Below are 27,483 nucleotides of genomic sequence, written 5' to 3' on the forward strand. Positions count from 1 at the left end.
TACCATCTTATTTAACATCAATAATGAGTTTAAAATATTAATTTAAAACTAAATAAATAAGCACAATATAAGGTGGCTTTTATTTTATCCAGAATGCATATACATTTAAATTGGAAAAAAAATGTTTCAAGCATCTTTTCCCTGGGAAAGCAGAAAATGTCATTTGTATCTGGGCTGATGCGGTATTTCCTGAATGCCTACTCTATGCCAGGCAGGACTAGTACCTACTATCGCTTGCCAAGGAGGGGACAGGAAACCACGGAATACTCACATCAACAATCAGGAAGTCTAGCCAGCACCAGGCATTGGTAAAGTACATTTGAAAACCATAGGCAACCCACTTTAGAAGCATTTCCAGGATGAATATATAAGTGAACACTTTGTCAGCATATTCTAACATGGTCTTAATGGTTTTGCGTTGTTCAATATATATATCTTCAAAGGCCTGTAAGTAAGAAAAAATCCACGGAATTTCATTGTCACAATCTTTATTTGTATCTTAGGGAGAAATGATGCAATTGTCTCGTGCACCTGAGGCTGGCAGGCTTCATGTTTCACATAAGTGTATTAACTTCACACTGTACACCAGTGACCTTTAACCAGGCATTTGGGTCAACTGAAGAATTCAGATAATTGTGTTGGGGAGGCTCAGGGAGACATTAGGGATTGAACACAGGGGAATTCTACCTCTAAGCTATCCCACAAGTTTTATTTTATTTTTTTTAAATTGTTATTATTTTGAAATAGGGTCTCCTTAAGTTGCTCAGGCTGGCAACTTAAAGAATTCCTGTTTCAGTCTCCCAAGAACTGAGATTGCAGGTATGTACCACCACACCCAGCTTCAAAATAATTTTTAAATTTTCTATTAAAGTACAATCCCCACCCTCATCCCCACCCCTGGGAGATTAAAATTTTAAGAAATTGTCAGCTGCTTTTCTCTTAAGGCAGAAAGCCATTTGGAGTAGGTTGTAGATTGGCTTTCTTCATTGCTCTCTCTAGAATGTGCCCGTTCAGTAATGAAGATATAAGGCAAAGAGGCCCCCACCCCAGTCTCCATAAAAGATATTAGAATTTCTTCTCTCACTTTCTCTCCTCTTTCTTTTTCTCCTTGTGGCTCTGAGTGAATGGCTTGAAGCTCCCTCCCTCTGCCATTTGTTTTGCAGAGTTCTTAGTAAAGGGTGGAGAACTCACTCATAGGAGTCCTTGGTCCTTCTAGAATGACAAGACTATTTATCTAGCCAAATCCTCTTTTGGGGTGGGTAGGAAGGGCACTCTACCTTTGAGTTATACCCCCAGTTATATCTTATTTTTTATTTTGAAACAGGATCTAAGTTAGTGAGCACTGCCCTTGAACCTACAATCCTTCTGTCGCAGCCTCCCAGGAATTACAGATGTTTGCCACCTCATTTGGTTTAGATAATTCTCTAGCAGAAAAAAGTTATCAGGTGGTCTGGAGAAAAGAGAAAATAAGTGTATCTAAACAGAGAACTGAGAAATCCAGGCTTGTGACTAGGGCTCAACACAAGGGCCTATGAGTTTTTAACTGGAAGCTGGCAGCTTCTCAGAGCAAGCCACTGCGCCAGCTTATGTGTGCACTTTGGGGAGCTTTTACTGAGTATAATACAGAACCAATAACTCTTACAGCAAGGGCACCTGACACGGACACACCTGTAATCCCAGTGACTCAGGAGGCTGAGGCAGAAGGTTCACAAGTTCAAGTCAGGCCTGGACAACTTAATGAGACCCAGCCTTAAAGACCAAGAGAAATTAAAAAAAAAAAAAAGGAAGAAAAAGAGATAAAAGATAAAAGTGCTGGGAATATAGCTCAATAGTTGAGAGCTCCCGAGTTCAATTCTTTTAGTATTGGGAATGAATGGATGGATGAATGATGTTGATCCTTTTCAGATTTGAGCACATCGTAAAATGCAGGATCACCTTTTTTTGGTATGAGAGTTTGAATCACTGACATTATACCTCAGAGCTACTCCCCGCAGCCCGTTTTATTTTTTATTTTGAACCAGGGTCTCATTTAATGTCTCACTAAATTGCTGAGGCTGACTCAAACCTGTGATCCTCCTGTCTCAGCCTCCCAAGTACTGAGATTATGGGCGTGTGCTACCACGCCAGACTCAGGATATAAGATTCTTTTTTTTTTTCTTTTTTTTTTTTTTTCTTTTTTGGCGAGTCTGGGGATGGAACCCAGGGGCATTCAACCTTCGAGCTACACCCCCTACCCTACTTTTTATTCTTTATTTTGAAACCGGGTCTCACTGAGTTGCAGAGGGTCTCACTAAGTAGCTGAGGCTGGCCGCGAACCACAATCCTCTGGTCTCAGCCTCCTGAATGCTGGGATTACAGCATGTGCCACCACGCCCAGCAGGATATAAGATTCTTAATCAGAAGTAGGTTTAGAGGCCTTCAGATATAATGAAATTATATTCCTAGGGAAATTAACCAACCAACCTAGTAAATAAGTGAAAAAAATAAGATAAATGCAAACACATTTGTATCACCCAATGGTCATTTTTATTATATCAATCAGCATTTCGACCAAGCTAACCATTCTGTTTAGTGAAATCAGACATAAATTATGTGTGTGATGCTCTCACTAGACTACTTTGTAATTAAATTAACATACTATGTGCCACTCATCATAGTTTACAGTATAGTAATTTTATTAGTAGTATGAACAAGACAATTAAGTTCCCTATAGTATGGAACTTTTGATATTGGGATGATAATTCCACATTATATCTGCTTAGTCATTTTTAATAAGAACTGCCTCTGATGACCATAAGTCAGAAGAATCCCTCTTTTTTTTTTAGTTGTACTGGGGGTGGAACCCAGGGGCTTTCTACCTCCAGGCTATACTCCCCGACCTATTTTATATTTTTATTTGGAAACAGGGTTTCACTAAGTTGCTGAGAGCCTCATTAAGTAAGTAGTTGAGGCTGGCTTCGAACTTGTGTGATCCTTCTGTCTCAGCCTTCCAAGAGCAGGGATTATAAGCTACACCACCATGCTTGGCTAGAAGACTCCCTCTTTAAATATCCCAAGACAAGGCCAGGCGTGGTGGCGCACACTTGTAATCCCCATGCTTGGGAGGCGGAGACAGGAGGATCGCTCAGGTTCGAAGCCAGCCACACTGGCTTAAGAGACCCTGTTTCCAAATAAAAAAAGTATAAAAAATAGGTCTGGGAGTGTAGCCTGGAGGTAGAAGGGCTTCCAAGAACTCCAGTACCACCATAAATAAATAAATTAATAAATTAATTACTTAATTAATACATATCCCAAGACAAGGCCAGGCGTGGTGGCGCAGTCTTGTAATCCCAGCATTTGGGAAGTTGAGACCAGAGGATAGCAGTTCAGGGACAGTCTCAGCTACTTAGTGAGGCCCCTTGCAACTCAGTGAAACCAGTTTCAAAATAAAGAATAAAAAATAGAGTTGGGAGTGTAGCTTGGAGGTAGAATGCCCCTGGGTTCCATCCTCAGCACAGCAAAAATAAATAAATAATAAATAATAAATAATAAATAAATAAATATCCCAAGACACCAGACAACCCTGGGTTTGATTCTATTAAGACACATACACAGCTACAATAGCTATTTATTTGGCCTTTTACTTTGTGTTGAACACATCAAACATTTTTGTCTTTAATTCTCACAAACACCGATTTTCAAAATAGGTAGTATGCGCTCATTAGAGGGAAAGGAAAGGAGCTTAGGTGAAGGTGAAGGAGCAGAGTTTATACCACCTACCAGAGCCCCGCTGCTGAGTAGAATCATGAAGACAATAAACGTTTCAAACCAGTTGTGCTCCACTATCTTGTAGCACGTTTTTCTCAGGTTCCACCAGAGTTTCCCTTTGCCTTCTTCTATGCTTATCTGACAACACTTGAACTTCCGGACACAGTCTAAAAGAGGTGAGAATAAGTGAAGAAAAAATAATTACTCTTCAACCATATATATTTGTGTTGGTGAGACATTCATCTGCATTATTCTCTTTTAATATATTGTAAGTAATTATGTTTAAAGATGGCTTCCATTTATTGAAATCAAAATAATTAATATGGCTTTTTTATAGGAGTGCAAGATTTATTCTAATCCAAGGAAAGATAAAGGACAAAAACAGCTCCCCTGACAAAGAGGACCATAGGCCCCAGAAGAGATCCACCCCCATATGGCTTCTTCTTTTTCTTTTTTTCTTTTTTTGAGACAGGATGTCACTAAGTTGTGGAGAGCCTCACTAAGTAGCTGAGGCTGCCTGCGAACCTGCAATCCTCTCGTTTCAGCCTCCCAAGTACTGCAATTAAAGCATGTGCCACCACACCCAGCAAAGCCCATGTGGCTTCTTAATAATTTATTTAATAAATATTTATTTTATTTTTACATGAATACTATGATGAATTATATTACATTATAAAAACACAAAATAGAAAAAAGAACAATAAAGTTAGTAAAAGTTAATATTTCCAGCTTCCTCTTATTATCCTTATGCTATGTGGAAATTATATATATTTGGGTTCTGATTAGTTCACTTAATAGTATAATATAAATATTTTGTCTTACCATAAGTAAATAGATTTACAAAACATTTCATAATATTTATTTAAATAAGTTTACTAAATTTATATAAAAATTTGACCATTATTGAGTATTTATGTTGCTTTAATTCTGGACATTTTTCAGTAACAATGTAATAAATACCTTTGCTTAATTTGTGAACTACTAGATCAAAGGCCCTTAAATATTTGCTGAATACCTGCTATATTCAAAAAACTGTAATGGAGAAATTATAGCATAATACCAAAGCATGTAAAACAGGTTTGGCCTGAAAGAATGTGCATTTTTATTAAACAGAGATGATTTGTTCGCAAATGCTATAGTTATAAAAAGCAGCAGATATCACAAGACAAAGCTTTATAAGAGCTCATCAATAAAGCCTACTACTATGAAAGAAGTGTAGTTGGGGCTAGATCTTGAAAAATGCTTAAAAATCATGTCTAGTACATGCAGATATAAGAGTGAAAAAACTGATATAAGCAAAACTTGGAAACAGAAAAGTCTGAGAGTTACACAGAAGGGATTAGGAGTGGAGATAGAAAAGCAGGTTTTATGTGGTTTGTTACACAGCATTATTACAACATATAAATAATCTATACTTCTACTAATTTAATTTTAGACTTCAGCAAATCTTTAAATTACTCCAATGGCATATTTTCCCCAGATCAAATAACTTATAGTAATTTTAGCCTTGTATAATTTATTATATTTGTTAAGAAATAATAAAATATATTGACTGATAGGTAATTGTTTCTTCAGATATATTTAATGAATATTTATCGATTAGCACTCACAATACTATGACAAAACAGTAAATGACAAATTACCACTTTGGGATTCTTTAGTTTTTCTTTTTAAACGTTTCTTTTAAAACCTAAGTAGAGTTATGTATGATTTGGTTTTAGGCCACAGAAAAGCCAGTTAGAAGAGTTTCTTAGAATTGAACAGAAGCCCCCAAAAGAAAAGTATCTAATATCACTTATTAAACCTTATGCTTAAAAATTGTAATTATTTTTTTCATGGAAAACAAATCAAAGAATATCAAATAAATGAACAGTACTTAGTGCTGGAGTACTACAGATAGATAGAGGTAGAAAGGAAGGATGGGTAAGCTATTCCTGCTACTGCTTTGCTCACCTTCTGTAAAGCAGGCTTCAGGTTCCAGGGACTCCTCGGGCTCCGCCTCAGGTTGCTCTCCCTCCGCCGGGGCTCCTATATCAACTGTGCTACCTTCAGATGAACTAGTTGCATTTAGCTTCTGAAAATCAATCCCACAGAAAAGCTTTGAAATATTTTTCTTTATCTTAATACAAATAAATCATAAGGTGTGCCCCCCCATCTTCTGTATGCATTTTCTTGATCTGTAATTTAAGAGAAACTTAAATATATTGCCAATCTGCTTTGATAGAGGTGGGGGGTCACAAGATTAGATAGAGCATGATAGTATAACTTTTTTCTTTCTTTGGTATACGGTGCTAACAGCTGAAATGACTTTTGGTTAAGCCCATGTAATTAATTTCCTAAGTAAAATCCTGCAGAAAGTTTATGCAAGCCACCAGAATCATTTTGCTCATCTGTGATCTTGCTTTGGCAAATTAGTTTGTAAATTGTATAGTTCTTTTTATTCTAAAATTGTGACCCAACCAACAAAGCTGCACGAGTGTATTTTCATGTCAAATGCAGAAAAGATTTGATCAAGTGCACATAAACAGCAACAATCTAAATTTATCCACTTTTCATTGACATGAAAACATATACTACTAATTGTTATTAAATATATTCTAGAGTTGTCTAATTCCCCAAGAGCAGCATATTGTTAGCTATATAGCAAGAGCTGATATTTGCATTCTCTTTGGCCAATGCACTCCTATGATTCTTTGTGCATTCGGAAACTACTTGTTACTCTGGCACTCTTACCTGGCCTGTTAGTACAGGCAAAAATGAATTTTTGGTTGTTGTTCTGTTTTCCTTTAGTTTAAGTCAAATAGCAACAACAGCAAAATAGAAAAAAGTTGACTTAAGTCTTGCAATGCATTAACTTTAGCCTGGTCAGGTTATTCTTGGGATCGGCGTAAATACAGGGATCCCAGTCTTAAGCTTGGTCTTAAGATGAAACACGGATGGCTCAGGACCAGGTGTGAGTGCCACATGAAATCAGAGTAGTTTGGGCCGCAGCATTCTCGAACCTGTTTCAATGTTATTACCATTAGTCATAACATTAGGACATGGCTCAGCTGAAAAGAGCTATTTTATCAAAAGGATGAGGTAAGCACATGATAAAATGCACACTGAGGTATATTGAACTAGAATCAAATGGGTGCTGTAGAAAGTAATGTGAAGATTCTATGTTTGGGATGAGGATTATATGTATTTTTCTTTAGGAATATGACTCCTGTGCTTTACATTTTTCTCTAGGAATATGACTCCTGTGCTTTATGAAAATAAGTTCAGATGAAGTATTTACCTAACATATTGGTTCTGATGAAATAAAAATATGTATGTTTGACATCAATTAGTAACATTGAAAATGCTTTCATCTTGGGTAGTTTAACGATATCAGTGATAGATGCATAAATGTTAGCTACTCCTGTCTTCTTAGAATGAGTTTTGTGATTATTAAATGTTTCCAATACAGTGAAATAAAAATATATACTATTAGGTGCTTGAAGATTGTTAATTGCAGATATAACACAGCACTTGACCATAGTATTTTTGACATTAAAATTTGAAAATATTTTCTTCTAAGATGAAACACCAGAGTAAGGATATTGATTACAAATGTTCTAATTTTTTAGACTTTTCCTGATTTATATCTTTCTCTTTCAGTTAAACTCTCTTATATAGTTGAGTTTATATACATATAATTGATAAAGAATTTACTAAAATATCCTCTCCTTTAATCCATCCAATTAATTTGTAGCTGTTACTTATTGAGGACCTGATAATACAGATCTTGTCATCTGCAGGATGTTGAAATATGAAGCAGATAATCAGACAAATTGAAGCTTAATCAAATCTTATGTAACTACAGACAAAGCACAGTAAGAATTATAAAATATTCATTTTAAGAATCAGGGTTACACTGAAAACACAGAATGGATGTTTCATCTTGGGTAGTTTAACGATATCAGTGATAGATGCATAAATGTTAGCTACTCCTGTCTTCTTAGAATGAGTTTTGTGGTTATTAAATGTTTCCAATACAGTGAAATAAAAATATATACTATTAGGTGCTTGAAGATTGTTAATTGCAGATATAACACAGCACTTGACCATAGTATTTTTGACATTAAAATTTGAAAATATTTTCTTCTAAGATGAAACACCAAAGTATTGGGTCCAATAAAAACCTGAGGATCCATATTCAGGGTTCTCCACATGCTAGGCTGGCTCTGGCAAGTGAATGATTGCATCAGAGTTCCATCAGTGCTGAGTCTGTTGCCAAGTGCTCGATAAAAACCGTTAAAACGTGAATGGATGCATGGATAAATGAATGAAGGGCTTCACAACAGAATAAAGTCTAGCTCTGGACAGTGAATGGGAGCCATCACCAAAGTATTACAGGAAATCTTGGTTGAAAACATTGAAACGTTTCCCCTAGGATTCTGGTAGCGTCTACCGTAACTCCTATTGCCAAGTAGCTGGGCTGTTTTCTTCCACATGACATTGGGAAGATCTGTGTCACCACAACCATTTTCTTCTTCGCTACTTTTACAGCACACATGCTTCTCCCCTTCCATAAAGTCTCCCTAGTACATCTAGATTCCTGATTTCTTCCATTCTTCCTTTACTTTGGCATATGTACCCCACATTGCTCGTAATTCTTGTTATTATACATTTTGACCTTTGATTAAGTATGGGTCTCTCTAACATGTTTATAAGACATCTGGAGTGAGGAAACACACACTCTAGGTCCATGGATAATACAACCAATATATTTCAGCACTAGGAACGAATGGAATCACCAACATGCTTTTGTTAAATGAATGAAAAAAAAAATCACTAGATCAATCATCTGTTTTCAATTACTTGTTCAAGTTGACAATTCACCCAACAATTGGAGCAAGGATAAAATTAGAGAATATTAGCTGGGCCTCGGAGGTGCATGCCTGTAATCCTAGTACTTGGGAGTCTGAGACAGGAGGATTGCAGGTTCAAAGCCAGAGCACTATAACTTAGGGATACTCTGTTTCAAAATGAAAGATAAAAAGGGTTGGGGTGTTGCTTGGAGAGAGAATGTACCTGGGTTTAATTACCAGTACAAAAATAAAGATTTGTTATTAGGATTCATCACTGGAAATTCTAATGATAAAGGATACTACTATGTTTTCTCTTTAGGAATGAGCATTGTTCCTGTTCATTTTAGTGCAGCAACTAAATACTGATAGAGAATTTGCAATTTTTTTCTTGAAACCAAATATCTACTTAATGATCATGTTATTACTTTTACAAAAGTATAACTTGAATGTACTTTATATTTTTAGAATATCTCTACAGAGTTAAGTATATTTAGTAAATATCATGCCTTTTATCATCAATGTTAGTGTTTAATAAATACTTGCTGTGTAAACACACATCCACTGCATAGACTCTTATTCAATCATTAACTATTTCTAATATCTCCTGTTTGATGCTTTTTTTACATTCAAGGGGATACAAAAATATTTGCCTTTATCTGCAGACTAACACCAATTTTTCAAGATTCTGAATTATATAAGCAATGATCAACAGCTCTTAGAATTATGAATGCTAAGCCGGGCGTGGTGGCGCACGCTTGTAATCCCTGCGCTTGGGAGGCAGAGGCAGAAGGATCGCGCAGGTTCGAAGCCAGCTGCGCTGGCTTAAGAGACCCTGTTTCCAAATAAAAATATAAAAATAGGTCTGGGAGTGTAGCCCGGAACTAGAAGGGCTTCCAAGAACCTCAGTACCACAAAAAAAAAAAAAAAGAATTATGAATGCTAATTTAAAACCAAACTGCCAGTAATTCTGACCTAAGGTGAGTCTATGAAGTGAACTTTAGTTTTAATTCTGGAGTCAGGAAAACTACTATTGAATCACTTCAGCATTGTTTTCCTTCTTTCTGTTCTGTGTGTATTGGTCTGCAGTCTTAGGAGTAAAGGGAGCCTCTTTAAGAAGAGGCAGTTTCTTGTCTTCTCATCATTTCTTGTCTTCTCCTAATATGGAACAGCACAGGACTCATAACATATATCATTTGAATATATTTACACTTCTGGTACTTAATTTACAAAGACAATCTAAGCAGCACATTACTGCTAAACCTTGGTCAATCCAGTATCTATTTCAATAGGGAAATGTAGGCTTAATCATCTTGTCAAAGTCCATGGTGAATCAGTGGTTGGACTGTTGTCTGTGCCCTAGCAGAACTGTATTGATGAATCACAATGTAACCACACATTACCAATTAAAAGCAGGTAGTAAACTGGAGTATGTAACTAAACATTGTAGGTTCAAGAAAGTATTGTGAATTTCCATGTTTCACATCATAAACCTTAGTATCAGCTCATTATATTAAAAACTCCTCTATACATTAAGTTAGAATGTAAGTAAATACAAACTGGAATATTCATGAAACAAATTTACTTTAAATTATTATCATGAAATGTAGGCAAGAAAGTCCAATTTATAAAACTTTTCTTCATATCAATTTTATGACTTCTTTTACATCAAGTAAGAGGTAAATATATCAATAGAACATGTTGATTAAAACATAAAAATGTGTAAAACACCCATAAAAATCAGATGAATCAAATTAAGATGAAAAAATCTTCAATTTCAGATAAGGTCATAAATATGACAATTTTAAGTGAAGTGCATATTTACTCATTAATATTGTCAAATGTGTACCACTATATGGAACTATTGCAATTTATGCACTTAAAGAAGAACATTTAAATATAAGTTGCCTGTAAATACTCCAGGCATCATTCATTAAAAACAATGCTACCCAATCAAGAAACCAAAAGATGAACTGGCTAAAGGTGGGCCTAATTTGACAAGTTTTATTTCTTCCTTTGGAAAAATGTAGATGTTTAGATTCTCTTTATTACCTATTCTCACTTATTAGGAAACAAGTGAACTGAACAATTCTACTTGCTCTGAACAGCACTGACCACTTACTTTTATAAGTAATAATAATTACATACATTTTTTGGTAGAAGCCTTGTATTATAAGGTCCTGTATTTTTAAAAAAATTGGCTGTGATTATTCTAAATGCTGAGTACTGTCATATGAGTTAACACTGCAAAATTGTTTTACTTAATAATCTAGTAAATGAAAAACATAATGTGACTTTTGTCTTAAAAATATGTGATAGGGATTGCATTGATTTTCAGGATACCCTTTAGTAAAACTTAGTAGGACACTCAACAACAACAATAATAACACAAAAAACACCAAAAATGAACACTAATTGAGGCTATATATATAAAAAAAAAAGCAGAGGAGAGAAAGGCTTTCTGCAAGAAATTTTCAAACACTATATTTCTCCTTTAGACCCTTGGCATGTTCAAAATTTTGCAACATTAAACAGAAATTAAATAATCCATAAAGGCATGCACTTTTAATTTCATAAAATATAATTTAAATTAAAACCTATGGAGAAAGTTAGCAGCTAAATTGATGTTTTTTTTTTAAGTTAGGCTTGTCAGACTCGCCTGACCATGCTTTATATGACTCAGCATAATAGCAGCTGTGCATATTTTTGTTTTACTGCCAATGGATGGGCAAGGATCATAGCTGAGTAACATGCAGGCCAGTCAAAAGTCATTTAATTAAATGGATTATATTTATATATACACAACTTGCTTGGGTAACCTGGGTAAAAGTGGTTGCACGAGTCTCTGGCTGGTTAAAAAACACCAGAGTTGCATTCTTGATGACTCCAGCTTGATTTTACCCCTGTGAGAAGTAAGAATGGTAAGCAGTGAAGGTCACAACTACTACATAACACTACCATATATCACTTTAAAAAATTATCATCCAAGCATGGCTACAACAGTCTTTAAAACTTTAAAAAAGAGAAAATTAGTTACTCAAAATCACAAAAGGAATTACATTAGATACTGTTAAAATAATACAAGTCAAAATATATGGATATGACATTAATTTTAAATGGTATACTCCAGATGACATTCAAAAAACTGATAGAATACCACTCAAATTTAGCAAAAACAGAGAATTTAGTTTAGACATCTGAACAACCTCGTAATCCATTCAGTCTACCCTATAAAAGGAAATTTATTTAGATGTTCCAAAAAAGTAAAGTCCCTCTTATTTTCTTTAAGTATAGAAATCATTTAGAAAGCAATAGTAATAAGCTTCATGCCATATTTAATATTTTATGTTTGATATTGAGCAACATAACTCTACATAATCAATTAAAAGCACTACCCAACAAAAATGACTAGAATACAGACACTACAAAGATATTTTAAGTGGCAGTATTGGAAATTCTTGAAAAATTATTTCAATTTTCTTTTGTTTCCCAGTGGAGTGATACCTACCAGGTAAAATTCTTAAAGATCAAAATCTCTCTCTATTCTTTCCCTTTATGTTTGTGAGTTTATACCCAGAAAGCTTGATAAAAACCACAATTAACAATAAACTGCAATAGGAAGATGACAATCCCTATGTGGGCAAATATTGAGAGGGTACCACAACTCAAATGATAAAATTATTCTATTTCCAATGGGAAGATTAGTTATTTTCTTCCATTTCCAAAATACTGAGTCCACAATATTATTTGGAGTACTTAACTCATACAGTCAACTTCACTCAAACAGAAAACGAATTTTAAAAAGCTTAGCAGTAAGAAAAACTAGAAAGAAAGAGGATTTCCGTACTATAACCTAGACCTTACTGGACATCTCTTATGTCAAATTTAATGGTTTTAAATGAAGAAAAACCCATGCTTTTAGCTGGGTCTTATGGCACATACCTTTTAATCGCAGTACTTGGAAAGCTGAGACAGAAGGGTTGCAGGTTTGAAGACAGCCTCAGCAATTTAATGAGGTCCTCAGCAACTTAGTAAGACCGTGTTCCAAAAATAAAAAATAAAAAGGGCTGGGGTCATAAAGAAGTCAAATAACAATAAGTGTTGGCAAGGATATAGGGAAATAGGAACTCTTTTACACTGTTGGTAGGATTGCAAAGTAGTTCAGCCTCTATGGAGATCAGTGTGGAGATTCCTTAGAAAACTGGGAATGGTTCTAGCATTTAATCATGCTATATCACTACTGGATATCTTTCCAAAGGGGTTAAAACCAGATAACTACAGTAATATATGCATACCCACATTCACACAGCAGCACAATTCAAAATAGCCAAATTATGGAAACAACCTAAATGTTCATCAACAGATGAATGGATTACAAAATTATGGAAGATATACACAATGGAATTCTACTCAGCAATGAAAAACAAAACTATATCATTTGCAAGAAGATGAAAGGACCTGGAGAACATTATGTTAAGTGAGATCAGTCAATCACAGAAAGTGAAGGGTTCTATGTTTTCTCTAAATGTGCAGTATATGCAGTAACTGGGATACAAGAAGGACTCCAGATAATGGAGGAGAAACCTCAGTGGATCCAGGGAGGAGATCTAAGGGTAGGAAAGGAGAAAGACTGAGGTTCATTAGTGGAAATACTACCATCAACTATGTGCACACATGTGACTATACCAGTGTCAGTTTTGTACCCTGTATTGATAGGCAGGGAAATGAGGAGGTGGGGATTAGAGGACCCACCATGAACTGTGTGCATGTATGTCACTGTCACCATGATTTACATTTATTATGTGAGACTATAATGTATCAATAAAAGCAAATAAATAAATAAACAAACAAACAAACAAATAAATACAAAGGGCTGAGGGTATGGCTCGGAGGTAGATTGTTCCTGGGTTCATTTCCTAGTACAGAAGAAGGAGAAGAAGATATACATGTTTTTTGAATAGCCTAAGGCTTTAGGAGTTTTAAAAATTAAGAAGACAAGATGTCAAAAAATTCACACCTCAAAAGGCACTAAAATTTAACTAAAAACTAATAGACTGAGTTTAATTTGAGTTCCCCTAATTACAGTAGTTATTTGTTCAGGCTCTAAGGTTTTACTCATTTTTCTTGAATCTCATCAGTTATTTTGTGAAACTGGTAACTCTGGTGCTTTTACTTATCATGTTAAATTTTAGTACCTGCATTTAAGCGTTGTCAGAATTCCTGTTTAAAGTTTACTTTTACCTAACCACTTAATAAGAAATTAAGAATAAGAAAAATGGAATATAGCATATACTTTAGCAATTTTGTCAAATAAATATAGATTATAGGCTAAATTACTCTGAAGTTCTCTTCTTTGAAATATATTTTTCTTCATGATTTTAACTGATCCATGATTATCATGACTATAATATACATTATATTGACTGTATAATAATATAATTATCATGACTGGATTATACTACTGAAATTTTATCTTTCAGTATCACAATTTCCTCTATGCCATCTATTTTTCTTCAAATAGGGAAACACTAATAGAAGTAAAAGAGTCATTTGGTTTCCTTGTCAATTCAAAAAAGGAAGGAGAAAAATTTTGAATGTTAGTTTTGTTGACTTTTACAAGCTATAGTACTAGGAAATCTTATATTCTTTTCTATATACCTAAACAATTATATATTGAGATTTTAAATTCTTTCTGCTCTAATCCTTCAGGTTAAATTGTAGAGTAATAACAAAACAAACCAAAACCATACTCTGGTATTCATTCTCTTCTTATAAATCAAAGAATACTTTAAGCAATAAAGACTTTTACAGAGTTAATAAACTTGGAACTTTACACTCTGTAGTGCATTAATATTTATTTATTTATTTATTTATTTATTTATTTATTTATTTATTTATACAGTGTATACTGGGTTCAGTAGTGGTTTTTGTTGTTGTTGTTTTTGGTGGTACTGGGGTTCCTGGAAACCCTTCTACGTCCGGGCTACACTCCCAGACCTATTTTTATATTTTTATTTGGAAACAGGGTCTCTTAAGCCAGTGTGGCTGGCTTCGAACCTGCAGGGTCTTCCTGTCTCCGCCTCCCAAGCACGGGGATTACAAGCGTGCGCCACCACGCCTGGCTGGGTTCAGTAGTGTTAAAAATATGTTTACTGTGATTCCTTATCATGAATTTCTGTTTCTTAAAAAACAATTTACTTCAGTAAACAGAAAACTATGAGTCCAATTTTCTACAAAATAACATATGTGGGAAAACTAAATAGAAATCACACTTTATGAAGTATCTTATAAGAGGCAAGAATGTAGCTGGGTGTGGTGGCGCACGATTGTAATCCCTGCACTTGGGAGGCGGAGACAGGAGGATCGCACAGGTTCGAAACCAGTCTCTCTGGCTGAAGAGAGACCCTGTTTCAAAAAAAAAAAAAAAAAAAATATATATATATATATATTAGGTCTGGGAGTGTAGTCCAGTGGTAGAAGGGCTTCCAGGAACCCTGGTACCACCAAAAAAAAAAAAAAAAAAAAAGAAAAAAAAAAAGAAAAAAAAGGCAAAATGTAACAAAATGTGAGTTGGAACTAACTTTTCATCAAGTATTTTTCTAGAAACTATTCATGTGAGTGAATTATAAGGAATAAAGTTCACACAATGAGGCATTTTCATGAATTTAAAATTGTTTTAAGATACCTAGAAACATTACATTAATTGGCTTGTTATCAAGAATTCAAAAGATGAACCTTTGAAAAAAGTTAGTCAGCCTATCATTAGTTGAGCTATATTTAAACCCATCATTATCTTATCAGTCACCATTTTTCCTTAAAATATGTCAATAGATATTTCCCATTTTCTTACAGGAGAAAGCATGCCATTAAAAATATCTAGTAGTTTTGATGCAATAAAAACTCAGAATGCCAAAATATTCTCTTATTTCAGAATCCCTACCTCTTTGCTTTCCTCCATATCTGACTCGCTGCTGAATTCTTCGGTATTTAAATTTTCAAAGTCAGATTCTCCAACAGCAATGGGTACGGTCACAGTGAGGCTGGGGTTGTTGATAAAGGACATATAGTCACTTTCATCAACCACATACTTTTCTACGCTGCTGCCTATGCCACTAGTCGTGCCATTCCCGTCTTTGAGATAATTGAGGTCTTTGCCTATTTCTATGGTGGTATGGTTGGAAATACAGCTGTCTTTTTTGTTATTTATATCTTCAAGAGGTTTAATTTCATCTAAAGCTTTCTGCTTTCCAACAAAGGCCGTCTGAATAAATTCATGTAGTTTTCTTTTAACAAAATCAATTCCTCTCTGCATTCTTCCCACAGCAATTTGAAGGTTGTTCATCTCATTATCGTCATCAGTGGCAGCAAGATTGTCAGAACTGAAGGAACTCAACAGCAAGGCCAGAAAGAGGTTCAGAACCTAAAACACAATAGAAAAATGGGTGATCACAATATTCTGTTGTTTCAATTGCTTTTAACTATAAGTTTTTCAGTATGTTTTCATTTCTTACTTTATGCTAGATATTTATTCTGGTTGCTGATAAACTGTCCTGAAGAAAAGGTGAATGTAATAAAAAAAATACCTTGCCAATATCACATAATACGATTAACACTATTTCCCTTTTACTTATTAAAATTACCAAAGCCTTTGTTGCATAAAACTATATTAGGTTCAGTTCTCTGAGAGAAATCTGGACAACTATAAGAGAAAAAGTTTTATTTGTGGTGGTAGGTCACTAATAATTTATTATAATTTTAAGCATAAAATCCAAACAGTCCCAATGTATTTAAATGCAATTGAGTTTTGTGCCTTTGGGCCTTTTATTAAACCAAGATGACTTGCTAAATTAGAGAAAAATATACTTTTTTGCTGGATCAAAAGTACCTTTTTTGATTCAGGAAATCACGGCCATTCTACATATACAATAGTTAGAAATATGATAAAGAATTATTATTATGCAATAGTAATGACATTAGTATTGAATTCAAGATTGTGGAGTTAACGGACTACCATGGGTCTCCAAAAATAAGCCCCACAATATGAGTGAATGAGAAAATCAGTTGAAATAACCCCACTGTGCACACTCAGAAATTTCTAAGGAATCAGGCATTTTCAGGAACACAAGACTATTATAATTTTTTCCTCAGGATTTGATTGACAATTATCCAAGAATACAGAACAGAAGAAAGATGTAGTGGTAAAGGGGGAAGGGCAAACACAAGTAGCTAGCACACATGCGTGTGCACGCATACACACACACACACACACACACACACACACACACACACACACAATATCCCGGAAAAGATTCTCAGTAAAACTCCAATGAAAACATAGGTAAAAATGTGTAGGATCCCACCAGCTGTAGTTTTACATGCTTGTAATCCCAATACTCAAGAGGCCAAAACAAGAGGATTGCAGGTTTGAGGCTGCCACATGATAATTTAGCAAGACCCTTTTACAAATGAAAAATAGAATAAGATAAGATAGGACTGGGAATATAGCTTAGAGGTAGGAAGCCCCTGGGTTCAATTCAAGTGCCACAAAAAAATAAATATAAAAGAAAAGATGCAAGATTCAAGAAAGACTAAGTGTATTTTGAGAGTTTGTACTAAACCAATCTGTCAGTTTATTTCTCATGTCCTGTGACAATCCTAAGATCTGCTGCTTTTAGAAATTACAAATAAAATTATGTTTTATTTTGACTTGTCTTTGGATTTGGTATTTGGATGAAGAATAGATAAAAGAAGAACAACAAATTAAATGCTAAATTTAAATTTTTAACTATTACAAAACCAAATTGCAGCTGGGCCCAGTGAAACACACCTTTATTCTCAGTACTTGAGAGGCTGAGACAAGAGGATCACAAACTCAAAGCCAATGTATGGTAATTAAGCAAGATCCTGTTTCAAAATAGAAAATTAAACAATTCTGAAGGTATAGCTCAGAGATAAAATCCAATTTGTTCAATCCATAAGAACATATACACACGCACACACACACACACAAATACAAACACACACTAAATTGTGGTGCTTCATAAATGTGTATTAACATCAATTTCTTAAGGTTTATTTGTCCTTATCTAATGAGAGGATTTTCTTGATCTATGTCAATCAATCCCCCCACAGTGATGTCCAACACTGGATTCATTTTTTTCTTGTTTATTTTTATTTTTGATTGACACATTTATTGTACATATTTGTAGAGTTCAATTGTGATGATTTGGTACCTTATGTAATGATCTAATCAGAGAAGTTATCATACCTATCATCTGGAACATTTGTAATTTCTTTGTAGTGAAAACATTCAAAATTATCTCTTGTAGCTATTTTGAAATATGCATTGTTGCTGACTATGGTCACAGTACTGTGCAATAGAACACCAGAGTGGATTCTTCTTTAAACAAGCAAAACTTTGCTAGTAGATCTAAAGATGTTTTAGAACATGTCCTAAAGCCAGGTTCTAGGCTTAATGGTAAAAGGAGCATTTACTGCGCCCTTGGTAAGTGCCAGATCTTGTGCAAAGCATTTTCATAAAATTCACATGATTTATCTCTTTCAGTAGTTTCACAGGCAGTAATTACTATTGCTTTGTTCTAAGCTTCTATACTTCAGCTTTATACCATATACTTCAAGTGGCTTATCCAAGATCACAGTAAGTAGAGGGCTGTATTTCTGTTTTGATAGTCTAATTTTGAGGTCTTTATTCTTAATTGCTATGTTTGCAAAATAAATACGGAAATAGTATTTCACTTCTACTCATTGGTATTTCCTTTCTTTTTTTCCTTGGAGTGCTAGGGGTCGAACACAGTGCCTTATGCATGCTACGTAAGTGCTCTCTCCCTGAGCTAAAACCCAGCCCATGATATTTCCTTTCTCTAAACTTTTACAATGATTATAGTCATTACTATAAAGTTTTATAATTGTATTCAAATTGTTTCTATGATCTGTTATAAACTGCTAAATTAATGGTATTCTACTTTGAGAGAAAAATAAATATTCCCTGAACATGACTTTTCTCTCTTATAGATTCTGGAAAGTGTTTTGTTGTTGTTGTTGTTGTTGTTGTTGTTGTTGTTGTTTTGTTTTGTTTTGTTTTGTTTTTATTTTTAGCAGTCTGCCTGTGGTTGTACTATGCAAAATAATTGCTTATAAATTCTTTCATGACACTCTTGGTTCCACAGTTTTATTTTCTGTACTAAAGGAGCACGTATTTTAGAACTTGGGTATTAGTAAAAATCAAAATTCTATCATTAAATGCTGTTTTATCACTTTATCACATTTAAATAAAACAAGCAATGGGAATCTATTTAGCTGTAAATAAAATAATTGTCTGAGTGTACTTTTCAAAAGGTTGTTGTAAGGGCTCAAAAAAAGAATCCATGTGACTATCAGAACAGCTCCTGGTGCAAAAATTTTTTCTTGAGAAAGTTCAATTATTATTATCATTGACACCAGTATCCAACCTCCCTTCTCTAGCACAATCACTCCATTATCTTATTTCTCCCCCCAAATTCTGCTGTGAATCTAGCCAATCACTTTTTCTAGATCTCCTTTGTCACTAAGGTATCTGCGTGACAGCTGGCCCAAGTGTTTGGTGTATTCAGTGATGGCATAAGGTGAGCAGAGTTCAACAGGCTCACTCAGAGACTGAAACTCTGAATCCTCTTTCACAATGGTACATGGACTGACTGCCAATTCACTGAGTGTAATCACCTCTTCCATATGTTCTCCAAATTAGTCTCTTGAAAGGAAAATGTTACTAGTATTTCCATTTGAGGTCCCCAATTGAAATTTAATGTGCATGCTAAAACTTTCTCCACTTTGATTTCGATGTGTGAGAAACCACAAACCTCACATCCTTCCTGTAGACTACTGCTTCACCTCCACTTAGAGGAAATGGTGTCCACTACTTGGAGAACTAGCTGTCTTTAAAAACCCATCTTCTCTTTTAGTAGCACCTGCCTTGAACGTGTAAAAGGATCTGGCAGTGGTGTCAGGAAACCAAGAATGTCTGATAAAACTGGACAGGGAAGTGGAGTCTTTGCTCTGCCTCTCTCCTGCCAGAGATTAGGCCTGGCAGCGATTACCCACAGCTATTGTTATGAAGCCCCATGGGGCAGTTTATATGTGTTCAAAGGAAGTTATGCCAGTTTATCTCTGAAGGACCATTCTAGTAAAGATGGAAAGCAAACACTGTGGGAGAAATATATCAAGTTCATTTAGCCTGACCTAAGTAAAAGTGATATGAGAAGAAAATCCTTAATAATAATAAATATGAAGAGTTTACCACCTTAGCTACTCCCAAAATATATCCCAAACATCACAAAACATTTCTTTAACTATTAGTCAAAAAGAAAGAAGAGCCTATTTTTCACTTAAAGGCAGAGAACTTAAATTTTTGCTAGTGAATACAAAGTAATATTTGCTCATTCTTATGCATGCATAGCAATTGAATTTAACATTAAATATCATCCATAAGTATAGATAATTGACACTTCCTGAAACTATCTTTAAACTTGAATTGTCTGTACAATTTCATATTAGAGAGATGTAATACATTTCAGTAAATGAATAGCTATATGATGGGCTCGCTTCTTTCTCTTTCAATCCACTCTGTATTCTCCTGCTACATAAGTTTTACCCAAACATAATTTCTCAGTGTCAATGGAGCTTTGACTTGCCTAAAGGAAACATTGATTCATATTATGCAAGGTCTGACATTCCATAAATTAAACTCTACCCAATCTGGTCCCCAACTGACTTTCTGCTGCTCCATTCTGAATTCCCTGCTACAGCCTGACCCTTCTTTGTTGTCATAAAGAATTTGGTTTGCTGCCTTTTCTTTTCTTCTCTTGTGTGTGCCAAATATGTGTGAGAAATGAAGTCACATCTTTATTTTAGGGTCTGGGGATAGAACCCGCATTCGATTTCTGAGCTACACCCCCTGCCATATTTTTTATTCTTTATTTGGAAACAGGGTCTCACTGAGTTGCAGAGGGCCTCACTAAGTAGCTGAGGCTGTCCGTGAACCCCAATCCTCCACAGTCTCAGCCTCCCAAATGCTGAGCTTACGAGTGTGTGCCACCACGCCCAGCTCATCTTATACTTTTATAGAAGTGACCATTTTAAAGTTGTATTAGAGACTGGAGTGGCTTTCAGATATATCTACAAACTATTTGATATTCTTCCTTTCAAAAAATAAGACTTAATAATTTCTAAAGTATGAGATCTTTTTAATGACTAGCTTCTACTAAAAAGAACATGAAAGAAGTGATGGAATATGATTTTCAAGATTAGAACATAACCCTGGCATGGTGGCTCACACTTGTAAACCCAGTACTTGGGAGGCTGAAACAGGAGGATACCAGGTTCTAGACCAGCCCAAGCAATTTAGTGAGATCCTGTTTCAAAACAAAAATTAAAAAGGGTTGGGGGTGTAGCTTAGAGGTAGAAGGACCCTGGGTTCGATCCCCAATTCCAAAAAAAAAAAAGAAAGAAAAAAAAAACATATGTAGAGAATTCTCCTGTCTCTTATGTCAGCTGCCCTGGGAGAAGCCAGCTGTGATATCATAAAGATACTCAGCAGTCCCATTGAGAAGCATTTTAGAGAGAAACTGAGATCCTCAATCAATAGCCAACAATGAACTGTCATGGCCTGCCAACAGCCATGAGGTTGAACCTTCTTGGACTGTCAAGCTCTAGCAGGATTTCAGCAATCTCAGACAATCCTAATAGCAAACTTGTGGCTGGTCCTGAGCCAGAATCATCCAGATAAGTTGCTCCCAAATTCTTGACCCATGGAAACTACTGAAAATCAATGTGTGAGGTTTTAAGCTACTCTTCATACATCTGAATTGCTCACTGTTCATGTTTCTTAGTACTTGAGAAATAAATCAGGGCCAGGGATGTAGCTCCCTGGAAGACCACTTGCCTAGCATTTGTGAGGCCCTGGGTCCAATCTCCAACACTGCAAAACAAACAAATCAGCAAACACTCCCAGAATTATCTAAGATAATACTGAGGACTGCGAAATCTAGCAATTTATGGTATTACAATAATATTTTTCATTTTGCATATTTCTTTTTGGAAATTGAAAATTATTCTTATATGAAAGGAAATAAAATTTATAAGTTGTAGATTCAAAAATACTGTTCATGGTAGTCCTTTTTATATTCTACCAGTTTGAGTCCTAATCAGACAACGTAGTATTATTTCTTTAAAGTATAAGAGCCTGAGCTTTATCACAAAGTCTATTGTCCTCTGTTCCCCAACCACTGGGTGTACTTTTCTCGTTTTAAATGGTCATCTTTCTTCCCACATAGACAAAATCTTAAATCGCAATTTCAAATTCAAACTCTTTGACACACACTTTCACGGCCAACCTTAGGAATATAAAGTGATGTTTCCATTTTTTGAATTTAACATACAGCACTTCATTTACATATTTTGGACACATAATAATACTCTATTTTTTTTCCTGTATGAGTAAGTGTCATAGCACTGTGTCATATTTATCTTCCTATTATCTTCCCATACTTCCAAGACAGTAAAGCGCTACTGTGCATGGTTAATGTTGTACAGAAATGACAGTATTTCTTAAGTCAATGTTCCTGGCTCCACTACAATTACTATGTACCAAATAACCTGTGTGCTTCTAAACTGAACTGATTCCTTAATCTGTAGGGAATCCAAATTTAAATCATTTTCAAAGGATACTATTGCTAGCTAGTGCTTCTAAATAAATGAATAACTATCCTTAGTAATACTTCCATTTGATCTGGGTATAAAAACTGAAAGAAATCTCTTCTTCATGACATAGTAAGAGGAACAGTGAAGAAGTATGATGTTGGCTCAAGAGGCATTTTTAAATGTCTGTGGATTACCATAGTGTAAATCCTGGCTCTTGAACTTGATACAAAGACACACACACACACACACACACACACACACACACACAAGCATACAAACATACACACACAGTTATTCTGTTGAACATACTTTTTTGTGATTGCATTATTTCTATTGAAAATAAGGAAAATGTGTTTTACTACATACCACTAGGTTTCCAATCACCATGACCATCATGAAGACAGTAAGGCACATGGTCTGGCCCGCGACCTCCATGCAGTCCCACATGGTCTCGATCCACTCTCCACATAGCACGCGGAACACGATTAGGAAGGAGTGGAAGAAGTCGTGCATGTGCCAGCGTGGGAGTTCACAGTCATTAGAGATCTTGCAGACACACTCTTTGTAGCTCTTGCCGAAGAGCTGCATGCCCACCACGGCAAAAATGAAGACGATGATGGCCAGCACCAAGGTGAGGTTTCCCAGCGCCCCCACTGAGTTGCCGATGATCTTGATCAGCATGTTCAGTGTGGGCCAGGACTTGGCCAGCTTGAAGACTCGGAGCTGGACAAAGAGAAAAAAAGCTGTCAATATCCTTTATTTCTAAAACATCTGTAATTTTGTTTACAGAAGAAATCTACAGTTTAACTATCTCAGTTGTAGAGTGATAAATTACTTGGAAGTCAATCTATATCTAGCAAATGTAGCAGATATTGGGTGATATAGGGTATTTTTCATTCTGAAATAACTTATCTTGCAAACAAAACAATTATGTTACACAGTTTTTCTGTTGTCATTTTAATAATAGGAATCCTACCTAAACATATGGAGTATACTTAGGTATAGGCTTCCTCTTTTTAAAAAAGCAACTAAGATATTCAAGATTAATGGCGATTAATTAACAAAGGCTGGTTTTCAGGGAAGTAGAGATTCTCATTATTTAAAAGCCAAAAGTGGAGCCGGGCGTGGTGGTGCACACTTGTAATCCCTGCACTTGGGAGGCAGAGACAGGAGGAATCGCGCAGGTCGAAGCCAGCCATGCTGGCTTAAGAGACCCTGTTTCCAATTTTTTTTTAAAAGTATAAAATAGGTCTGGGAGTGTAGCCCAGAGGTAGAAGGGTTTCCAGGAACCCCAGTACCACAAAAATAAAATAATAAATAAAATAAAGTGAAAGCCAAAAGTGAATATATTTTGCAATGTACTTTATTTATTATGCAGACATGTACAAGTACAAATAATATAAGCCAAACATGGTGGCGCACACTTGTAATCCCAGCATTCGGGAGGCTGAGACCGGAGGATTGGGGTTGGCAGACAGCCTCAGCTACTTAGTGAGGCCCTCTGCAACTCAGTGACACCCAGTTTCAAAATAAAGAATTAAAAAAATAGGGCAGGGGGTGTAGCTCGGAGGTAAAATGCCCCTGGGTTCCACCTCCAGACCCCCCCCCCCAATAATATAAACACAAATAAAGTACAAGAGAAAAATAAACTCGTTTCTTGGAGTATTTAGATTATTTTAATCTAGTTATGTCTTTTGCTTGCTATAGCATTGGACTTTATTTTTAAGATTTATTATGCTTGAAGGAGAAATAGTTGAATTTAAGCAAAAGTTGTACTTTTCAACCTTGATGTGTTCAGTGACTTAATTAACTGATTATGGTGTGTAAAATTTCTCTGACACTGCGCAACACATTGGTCGCATTAGCTCATAGAGGCCTCTAAAGTGCCATTGACAGTTAAACAGCAACAGTATTTTATTTCTGATGCTTCAGTAAATGTCATACTGAGAGTAGTGCATTGTTTAATGGCATCTAAGTGACCCAAAGGAGCAAAGATAAGCACCAAACTGTTTAATTCATTCCCAGAGAATAATTTACACAGAAGATCCCGACAAACTAAGCCAGATGCTAATGATATTATTATGCTCCCTATTTTCATAAACTGAATCATATTACCATGACATTTTTAGTTGCCCATATTAATTATCATATGATTTTTAACTTTTATCATATTTCTTTCATCCTTCAAGCCTGAAATTAGAACCATATTTATTCTTTTTAATTTTTGTTTTTTAGTGCTAGGAATTCAATTCACGTAATTTATACAAGTGCTCTAGTACTAAGCCATACTCTCAACACATAAAGAAATTCTAAACAGATTTCACAACAATGTCTTGAGGCCAAAGGTATTATGATAAACCATCTATTGGAACCTGTCTTTGGTAAAGATATACAACCTCTATTATTTGAAAACAAATCACAAAAATTGAGAACTAACTCAAAGTAACAACACAATAAAACATATCAAACTTTCAAATGGAAATGTGTTGAGTGATATTTTGTCTCAATTTCAAAAGGGCTAAAAATTTGTGAAATACAAATATCAAATGACAGTACATCTTTAAAATTATCAAAGTATAATACAGGCAACTGTTCTCAAGAGTGGAGTTGGTAATTTTCTGATCTGACTGAAGGAATAAATAGGTAAGGGTTCTGCTAGTTACCCTCTTCCTTTGTACATGGTCCTCTATTCCAAGTCTTGATTTTTATGGGGACAAAGAGAGGAATGAGTAGCTCCATAATTGCTTAAACCCTCAAAAAAGGGGAGCCCATCCTAGGCCCCAATAAAATCTTAGCATGGTTAGCACAAACCCCATATAACTGAGATGGCCATGTTGTGGTGTTAGTTGTGGTTTGGGTTTATTTGTGATTCCCCACTTCTGCCTCCCCATCAGGCCAGCCATTTTACTACTAAGGAGAGAACTGTTGAAAGTTGAGTTGAATTAATTTATCAAACTATGATGAGGAAGAAATTACAATCTGGTGGTGAGGCCATTCAGTTTGTTTTAGAAATATATTCAAGTAATACTATAGGTATAAAGAAATCTTGGAATTTTACTTAGTAAGAATGAAGATTAGTTAAACTAACGACAAAAATAAATTATTGTGAACAGTCCCAAGTTAATTTACCAGCCGGAATGATCGGAGAACTGACAGTCCTTCCACATTTGCCAGACCAAGTTCCATTAAACTGAGGCTCACAATAAAACCATCAAAAATGTTCCAGCCTTCTTGAAAGTAATAATATGGATCCATAGCTATTATCTTGAGAAACATTTCTGCTGTGAAGATCCCAGTGAAGACCTAGTGAGAAATGCAGTCAATTCTGTGAGTGAATACTCTGGAAACATAACTAATGGTTAAACAGTTCACTCCCAATACATCAAAATTGAATTATGAGTTCTAAAGCTTGGTTTAGGAACAATGAATTAGTAATCTCAAACACTTTGTATTCAATTGAACATTTAATATTTTTAACTATAGTTAAGGTTTGTGAAGTGACAAAGTATATATATATATATATATATATATATATATATATATATATATATATTAGCACAATATTTTGCTTTATATGAAAGATGCTACCTACTTGGATCAGTGGCTTGGCTCTGCCTCTGATCTGTCCAGCCATCCAAAACTCACCACTGACCCTGGAGGTGTTGACAGTGTTAAAAAAAAAAAAGTCCTTTTTGCTGGCAAAAGGAAATTAGCATTTTCCACTCTCTGTTTCCAGTTTCTACAACTGTTTCAAACCTTCGCTCTCCTCCATATATCTTTAACCATTTTTCTTTTTTTCTATACTCTCAATACTCGTGCTTCTCATAATTAAGGGAAATTAATCTGAACTTTCACTTTTCTTTATCTATCAGACTAGTTACACTCATAGCCAGGGTTTGACTTATTATTTTTGTGAAAATGAAAGATCCATCTCTGTTTTCAGCTGATTTTTCTATTTTTGGCTTCCATCTCTTTGGACTTCATGAGAATTCACTATCTCAATTCACTTATCTGCTGCTTTCTGTTGGGAGAGGAAGTAGAGATACTCCATTCAACTTAAAAATATCATCACTGTCATCAAACAAACTCTTCTTGTACTCTATTTCCCCTTATTAGCCAATACCATCTACTGTATCATCTCCTTATAACCAAACTTCTTTAAGTGATTGTATTTTTGTCTAAACTTGCACTGGTCTGATTCTTGAACTTTCTTCTATTGAACCCCAAAGTTTGGCCAAAGCAAACTCCATATGTAAGGAACCTCCACATGTAACCTAGCTTGATTTTTAAACAAATGGTAAAGAACCTTTATTTTTTTATTGAGTGAATCTGTTAAATTTAATTGGGCTCAGCTTTTTTCTCCTAACATGCCACAAATCACCAATAAACACAAATTACTTTCTCTAACTTTACCAACACAAAAACACCACCATTAGATAATTTAACTGAAACTTTAGTATTTAAACTTGCTTTTAGAAGTTTTTGACATTTTTTTCTGTTTTTTTTTATTTTTTTGTTAGTAGCTTCTTTATTCCATCCCTTCCTGAGTGCTTCCCAGTTGCTTTTCTTCCCTTAATAAGATATTCAGTATTAATTATTGCTATTTTACCATAACTGATAATTAGCTAACAATGGTCCATAACTTAAGTGTATCAAATATTTAAGGAATGAAAGAGGGAGAACATTACTTTCTAAGAAATAAGAGCTCATAATAGACATATTTAGTAGATTTAGCTTTTCCTCTGGAAGAATAAATTTTGGTACTTAGTTAATAATGAACAAAAATTTCTCAAGGTCAAGGGGAAGATGGCAACTGAAGGGAGCAGTACACATCAGTCCTGCTGACACTCAGTATATTGCCATGAAAACAGCATTCTGACAAAAGAAAGACACCAGCATAAATTTAAAAAGAGCATGGCAGCCAGGTGTGGTTGTGTACACTTGTAATCCCAGCATTTGGGAGGCTGAGACAGGAGGATCATGGTTCAGGGCCAGCCTCAGCTACTTAGTGAGGCTTTTTGAAACTCAGTAAGATCCTATTTCAAAATAGAGAATAAAAAGAATTAAAATACAGGGCTGGGGATGTAGCTCAGAGGTAGAGTGCTCCTGGGTTCCATTCCCAGTAGTGAAAGAAAAAAAAAGAAAAAGAAAAGAAAAGAAGAGTAAAGAAAAAGAAAAAGAAAAAATCACGGCAAGTGAAAGCTGCAGA

At 35.1% G+C, this 27,483-nt stretch overlaps 1 protein-coding gene across 4 annotated transcripts in view; it reads right to left on the reverse strand.

Annotated features, from left to right (window-relative positions):
- The window catches only part of LOC308258947 (sodium channel protein type 2 subunit alpha), a gene marked incomplete at both ends in the record, with an annotated part of 93,480 nt that overhangs the window by 21,390 nt on the left and 44,607 nt on the right, over positions 1-27,483 (reverse strand). For all 4 annotated transcript variants that reach the window (XM_080689584.1, XM_080689582.1, XM_080689581.1 and 1 more), the window contains 6 exons: positions 272-445; positions 3,760-3,914; positions 5,701-5,821; positions 15,520-15,999; positions 22,641-22,997; positions 25,404-25,577. In XM_080689584.1, coding sequence (XP_080545710.1) covers positions 272-445; positions 3,760-3,914; positions 5,701-5,821; positions 15,520-15,999; positions 22,641-22,997; positions 25,404-25,577 — 1,461 coding nt within the window. The remainder of the gene's footprint in view (positions 1-271; positions 446-3,759; positions 3,915-5,700; positions 5,822-15,519; positions 16,000-22,640; positions 22,998-25,403; positions 25,578-27,483) is intronic.

This window comes from Muscardinus avellanarius (genome assembly GCF_963383645.1).
Source record: "Muscardinus avellanarius genome assembly, chromosome: 2".
Classification (NCBI taxonomy): Eukaryota; Metazoa; Chordata; class Mammalia; order Rodentia; family Gliridae; genus Muscardinus; species Muscardinus avellanarius.